The sequence below is a fragment of the Nicotiana attenuata genome, chromosome 10 (assembly GCF_001879085.1).
Source record: "Nicotiana attenuata strain UT chromosome 10, NIATTr2, whole genome shotgun sequence".
Taxonomy (NCBI): Eukaryota; Viridiplantae; Streptophyta; class Magnoliopsida; order Solanales; family Solanaceae; genus Nicotiana; species Nicotiana attenuata.
This window is the reverse complement of record NC_031998.1, coordinates 40974511-40981988: the sequence shown is the minus strand read 5'-3', so window position 1 is coordinate 40981988 and position 7478 is coordinate 40974511. Positions and strand designations below refer to the sequence as shown.

General features: G+C 38.6%; 1 protein-coding gene across 1 annotated transcript in view; it reads right to left on the bottom strand.

The window, feature by feature from the left end:
- Positions 1407 to 7478, bottom strand: part of LOC109233361 (ubiquitin receptor RAD23d-like) — a 10572-nt gene continuing 4500 nt past the window's right edge. The window contains exons 4-12 of the mRNA XM_019399213.1: positions 4543 to 4619; positions 4385 to 4441; positions 4112 to 4289; positions 2963 to 3127; positions 2818 to 2883; positions 2695 to 2742; positions 2485 to 2591; positions 2268 to 2346; positions 1407 to 1863 (exon numbers count right to left, since the gene is read on the bottom strand). Of these exons, the coding sequence (XP_019254758.1) occupies positions 1747 to 1863; positions 2268 to 2346; positions 2485 to 2591; positions 2695 to 2742; positions 2818 to 2883; positions 2963 to 3127; positions 4112 to 4289; positions 4385 to 4441; positions 4543 to 4619 (894 nt within the window). The 3' untranslated portion in view covers positions 1407 to 1746. The remainder of the gene's footprint in view (positions 1864 to 2267; positions 2347 to 2484; positions 2592 to 2694; positions 2743 to 2817; positions 2884 to 2962; positions 3128 to 4111; positions 4290 to 4384; positions 4442 to 4542; positions 4620 to 7478) is intronic.

Sequence of the window (7478 nt, the reverse complement as noted above, 5' to 3'; positions counted from 1 at the left end):
TTTATTTCACAGTGTAAATGCAATAGGCATATTCTCATCTATCGCAGCTGTGTTATTACTCTTATCTAATGTCAAGGATAAACCAATTGAGCTTTCCCGAAAGAAATCCAAGATTATTGATTGTAGGGTTACCTTTCTTTATGTAGACAATTATACACTTGAGATATGCTTACAGGCATTAGGCCTTTCAGTTGAAGCCAATGAAGCTCCTATTTAACTTGTCTTTGTCCACTTATGGTCCAACCAAATTTCGTCGGCTAAGTCATAATTTTTGTTCATTAGCAGTAAAGAACTTTTTGTATTTGACAGGAATTGATTTTATCTTTTTGTTCCTCTGCTCTGTTATTTCAGAAACATGTCGATCCGATTCTAATCTCTGGAAAACAAGAAAAAGACATTAGTTTGAATTTTACCTTGGGTTTTATATTTTTATATTTGGATTGATTATACACACTCCTAGTGGAGAGAGAAAATCATGTTTTGAGTTTGATGGATTTTGACTGAGAGAAAAGGTATCTGAGAAATGAGTTGATTCATATTTGGATTTGCCTAATGAATATTATTCCTCCATGATGCAGGAAACAAGTCAAATGTAGTGAATTCCATTTCCCATGGTCGTGAAATATGTAGTCAGATTTTGTTGTCCATAGTATGGCATTGCTAAGATTTCATTCTTTTAGAATGTCCTTTAACAGTTGGCGTGAAAGAGTTATATCAATGTAACATTGTCAAAAGAGATGATGAGATTCGCACTCCTCTTTTCCTAGTTAATGTATAATGTTGATGACCTCAGCTAGGAGGTAGCGGACGTTGGGGGTAGATCTCTCCAGTGGCATTTCAATGGCTAACGATTGTAAGCTGCAATGCCAAGGAGACGCTAATGAATCCCTCAGACGGATATAACCACTAATGATTTGACCATAAATTGCTAATTGTGTGTTGAAAGCCGTGAACTAACTACATGTCTACATTCCTCCGCGTGAAAAATATGATTTTAGGAGGCTTCAAAAGATCTTAGAAGCAAACTTTCATTTCATGTTTTTGACACTAATATTATCCGTTAAACTCATTGAACAATTAAAATAGTGGAACTAGAGTTATATATATATATATATATATATATATATATATATATATATATTGACAACTAGAGTCAATGATGCATCAAAGACCACCAGAAAGAAAAAGAAAAGGGAGAGAGGTTGAGCAGGAACAAAGTAAGCCTATTTTAATGCCAGGGAGTATTACTTTGAAATCTTTGGCTCAAACAGCCAACTCTGACTCTTTTAGAACAAATCAAAAAATAAATTCACACTCACAAACAACAAACTGAAAGAGCTAAGTCGATGACATCAGCAGTTGCCGTCAAGCATCGTAAGTTCACGAGAAAAAGAAGGCAACGATAATAATGGCAAACACATTGAATCGGTATATAGCAGACTTCACAGGGAAAGAAAATCAAATTATTCTTGGCAAATGGATGGCCATAACTTTCCTCCGAAGTACAGAAAAGGTTACAACTTCATCGCACTTGAGCAACAACAAGAAAGCTTGCTGGTACTTTTACTTGTATAACATATCCATTATAGAAATAGTTTTAGATCCAAGGCTATCCACTGTGAATGAGGGGATTGAATTACTCCACATGGAACGATAGAAAGATTCACATGGATTGAGAAGAAAGAGAACAAAAACAAAGTATAACGGAAACTGTAAGGAGTCAAAGTGCACTCTGTTTCATCCATGTCATTCATCAAACTCATGCATATGATCCAAGAGATAGTTTGCAGCCAGCTCCTCATTTTTGTTGCATGCAAAAAATACTTGCAATACCAAAGCTCGATCGAAACCCATAGCTTCAAGCTGTTAAGGTCAACACCACCAAGCAGAAATAGACAAGCACTATCATGTCAGAATAAAAATTTCATGTCTGCTAAAGCTAGTGTAACTGCAAAAGTAAAATTTGGAAAGCCAAGTAATATCCATCATAGTTTGCTGCTTTATTATAATGAAATCTCAAGTAACATCCAAGAAGTTCTCCCCTTTCTCATAATGATTTCACGATCATTGGAAACTCAAGTCAGAGATGCTATGGCTCTGTATTACGTAAAAGCACAGTATAGTTTCAACAAACATTCATGAAAAGGCAACAGTGATTACTCTGAAGTTGACATTCCACTCCTACAGGGAAACTGTTCTGAAATGAACTAACTCTAACTGAACCTGAAACCATGTGGTACAACCTAAAAGATAAATGAAGAACTTACTCGTTCGATAGCCTCGCGCTCTTCAGGTGTGACAGTCACAGCTTGTGGTATCGCCCCTGCCGGCTGCCCCGGCACATTCCTGATAGCACCACGTAAGTGACAAAGTAAACCTCACATACACATGAGATGCTGAAGAAAGGATTTCAGACAGCTAGAAGCTAAAGTAACTGAGCCTCATATGCATCCTTCTCCCTAATGCAAAACAAGAAGTTCTCACCCCTCCCCCTCAACAGGTTCATTGATGAGGCGCAGAAAGTCAGCTTGATGTTCTTGAATAAGCCGCATCAATTGAGGATTTTGCTTACCCAACTCCTGGAGCATAGGCTGCAAAGTAAAAGGAAATCATGGTTCCAGAAAACATTTGTAAATGGTTTGGGTGAACAAAATTAAAAGCCAGTTTGTGTTGATGTGTACGTGTATGTGATACCTGCAATATCTGCGGGTTTGCTTGCACCATTGCTCGAAGGGCTTGAAACTGTTGATTGAAAAAAGAGGCTATAAAATTATGCTTACAAATTTAATAACCAATTTTTAAAGGCAGGATGTGCACCTGTGGACTATTGCTTAAGAAATCTAAATTTCCAGCTCCAGCATTGGAACCGACATTTGGAAGGCCCTGATGGTAATTTTGTGATAATTTTTAGCATATTGAATGACAACAGCGTAAATTCAAATTTTCTGGTAGATTTCACCACCTGAGGAAAGAGATCTAAAGGATTAGCATTTGGGCCACCGGACGGAACTGCCGGCTGTGAAGCCTGAACTGGAGGATTTACTGCCTGTCCGCTGGCAGGAGCAAGAGCAAGAGCAGGAGCAGGAGCAGGAGCAGCAGGTGGAATTTCTGCTTGCTCAGGAATACCCTAAAAGATATTAGTGTACTTTAAAGTCAATTAAAAAATATGATTATAGAAGACAAGAAAATACTAGCTAGCATAACACACGAGCACTAACTGCCAGCAGAATGTGAACATTTTCTTACTTTCTGAAGTAACTCTATTCTCTGGGCAAAGTAACTACAGGAGAATATGAAGCTTCAGGAATACTACCATAGAAGGGCACTGTGATGCACAAAGTAAAGAAGAATCAATCAATTAGCTACGCCTCAATCTCAAACTAGTTAGGGTAGGCTATATAAATTCTGTATATCCGGTTATTTTTTTTTTATTTTTTTATGACCGAGAAATCCGTCTGGGGCCGATCCTTTGGACCAACCGTAGCCTTCGAAACTCGGTGGATAACGGGCCCGCCCCTCTACCCTTCTCCACTTAAATACCAGACTTTGTTTTGTATGGTGTGGGGGCTTGAACCTGTGACCTAAGACACAAATCAACCACCCTTTGCTTTGTATATCCGGTTATAAAAAACAATCATCTACATTCATCCACTCTACTCGGTCTATTTCATTCAAATACTAAATAGTTTGCCTTCCAAAATTAGGGATTCTCAAAAACTACAGGTTCCCAACTAGTTGGTGTTGCTTGTACAATCCTTGGCTTCCATTATGTTTCATTCTTAGCTAAAACAGTGGGGAAACTTTTAAGTATGGTCCCGAGGTCATAACATGAAGAAAGAGGATAAAGCCTGCAACAGCAAAAGTGACAAAGAACACCGAAAAAATACCTCAAACATAGCAAAGATAGCAGCCAAGAAAAAGAAACAAAAGAGAGAGAGCGCGAGAGAGAGAAATCGGTCATTCAGGAAGAGGGTGGTGGTGATATGATAAAACAGTACACAAGACAATATTTAGTACAGTTGCACACCCAACACATGGATAAATTCTCCTAGTCCACAGTTTAAGAGACTTAGAAATGATTGTCAGCCAAAACTGAAAGTGCATAACTCACAGAATACAAGTATTCAATAGCTCTCTCTGGATTGTTAAATGCAGCACGTAGAGCACGAATAACCGTATCCCGATCCCAACTTCCACCACCCATATCAAGAATCTGTTGAACTGTAGCTTCTAAGGTACTTCCGGCAACAAGATTTGATGCCGCTTGGCCATACACATCTGTCACAGGACTATTTGACAAAGAAAGCATTATAAAACATGACCTAACTAATCGCATATCACCAAAAAAATACTTTTCTAGTCCAAGCATATCATATGCACTCACTTAGAGGAAACTGGCGCAGCGGCAGGAGTAGGAGCAGACTGAGGAGCAGATTGTGCACTAAAAAAGCAGAAAGAGAGCTTAAGCTTAAGCTAACTAAACCACAACGATAAAAATTGATTCCAGGTATCTTCCAACAAACAGCAACAGTAAAAACTCACGGCGCCAGGCTTGCAGCAGTTGCTTGAGGTGCTGTTACAGTCTGTGTAGGTTGGCCAGTGGAGGTTGCAGGTTGGGCCTAGTCAAACAGATATCATCAGCTTCCAAATAATCATTCTAGATTCATATAATTATCTTCAAATGGTTCACAGCATAAGATGTTACACTTCAGGTGCTATACTCATTTCACAAGCCTCGGCAAAATCATTCCCTTTCAGCACAAAGTTCAGCTACAAAACTCATAAACCAAACATGTGTCTCCACATATACACACGTACATTGGTTACAAGAACAGTCATCATTCAAATATATAAGGAAGGTAATTATCACAACTATATCTATATCTATAGACACTTAAACTTGCCACCAATTTCCATTAGACACCTTATTTACGGGTCTGACCTCTTTTCACTTCATATTACTAAAAATGTGCCAATTGAACCCTTCATTAACAGTACGCCAAAGAATCCAAACGCGAGATATTCAAATACTAATGACATGGCAATGAAGCAAATCAAAATCTGACACGACAATAAAGAAAGAGAAAAAAGAGAAGAAAAGAAAAAGACACATTAGCTTTTGCTTCTCCTGGGATTGGAAAATTTTGCTTGGTGAGTTGGAGAACTCTGAGAGCGTGATTTTGGGTTTTATAGGCGCATTAAGGTTGAGGAGGTTGAGGGGACATTGAGGCAAATGAGCAGGGTAAGGCGACAGGGTCAGGCGAGATCCCAATGGAATTTTTGAAGGACACGGGCCGAGCATGCTTGGAGTGGCTTACTGGGTTGTTTAATGTCATTTTTAGGATGAAGAAGATGACCAAAGAATGGAGGTGGAGTTCAATGATCCCATTGTACAAGAACAAGGGTGATATCCAAAATTACAACAACTATAGGGATATCAAGTTGTTGAGTCACACTGTAAAAGTTTGGGAAAGGGTGGCGAAGAGGAGGGTGAGGACAAGTGTGTCTATTTTCGAGAACCGGTTTGGATTTATGCCAGGGCAATCAACCACGGAAGTCATTCATCTTGTGAGGAGATTAGTGGAGCAATATAGACAGCGGAAGAAGGGCTTGCATATAGTGTTCATTGACCTAGAAAAAGCTTACGATAAAATCCCGATATACGAGGTTCATTGAACTAGAAAAAGCTTACGATAAAATCCCGAGAGGTTTTATGGAGATGTTTAGAGGTAAGGGGTATTCTAGTACCGTGCCCTAGGGTGATCAAGGACATGTATGGTGGAGTTAACACTCGGGTGAGGACCGTGGGAGGAGAATTGGAACAATTTCCCGTGGTGATGGGGTTGCATCAGGGATCAACTTTTAGTCCGTTTTTACTTGCCCTAGCGATGGATGTGTTGACGCTACACACTCAAGGGGAGGTGCCATAGTATATGTTATTTGCAGATGATATAGTACTAATTGACGACGCGAGGGGTAAACGCTAGGCTGGAGGTTCGGAAACAAACCATGGACTCTAAAGGGGTCGTTTGGTAGGATGCATTAGATATAATAATGCATGCATTAGCTTTGTGTATCAATAATACCTTGCTTGATATACTTTTTGAACCTATGCATTAGTTATGCATAGGATAATACCAAATAACTAATGCTTAGGATAATAGGGTGTATAACTAATGCATAAGAAACCATGGTATTAACACTGCAACGGGCTTTAATGCATGCATTAGCTTAGTTAAGACAAAATTGTCCTTCAAAATTTATGCTTGATCAAAATATGTTATTATATTAATGCAAGTTTGAAATAATCCAAGAAAGTGGGAAATAAAATTATATCCCTAGTAAATAAATAAATACTTGGTATTTTTTTATTATATAAATACTCAGTTTTATACTACAATATAGGTAGACAAATCAAATAATTTAATTAACCTTTTTCATATAAAAACATTCCTCAACATTTTCTTTTAAAAAGATAAGTGATGGACTGGTTATGAGGGTATTTTTGTAAACAAACAATTCTTTTAGAAATTGTGCAACGCTTGAATACATCAAACCAAACAATGGACAAGAAATATGTCTGCATAACTAATGCCAACATAACTAATACAACCATAACTAATATCAGCCTATTCAACATTATCCTTATACACCCTACCAAACAACCCCTAAATGTTTCAAGTTGAACAAGACCAAAATATTATACTTGGAGTGCAAGTTCAATGATGGACTCATAAAGCAGAAGTGGACGTGAAGCTTGATAGTCAAGTCATCCCCAAGCGTGAAAGTTTCAAATATATTGGGTCTGTAATCCAGGGTAACAAGGAGATTGATGAGGATGTTACACATCGTTTTGGAACAAGGTTGATGAAATGGAGGCTCGCATCCGGTTATCTACAAGATAAGAGTGTGCCACCAAGACTTAAAGGCAAGTTCTATAAGGCGGTAGTTAGACCAATTGTGTTGTATAGGGCTAAGCGTTGGCCAGTAGAGAAATCTCATGTCCAGAAGATGAAAGTACCAGAAATGAGGATGTTGAGATGGATGTGTGGGCATACCAGGAAATTTAAGATTAGGAAAGTTATTCAGGACAAGATGGGAGTGACCCCTATCAAGGACAAGATGCAGGAATCGAGGCTGAGGTGGATCGAGCACATTAAGAGGAAATACATAGAGGCCCCGGTTAGGAGGTGTGAGAGGTTGATCATGGCGAGTCTGAGGAAGGGTAGAGATGGGTAAAAGAAGTACACGGAAGAGGAGATTAGGCAGGACATGACATTGCTTCAGCTTATCAAGGAAATTACCCTCCACACCTTCCTATCGAGGGTAATGTCCTCGGTAGATGACACTGCTTCAGCTTACCGAGGACTAAATATTGTCTTGTGTACTGTTTTATCATAGAAAAACTACATGTTTCATTTGGCAATTTATAATAGATGAAAATTTCTCTGCGTAAACATGAGCTGAGTTACTTGGTT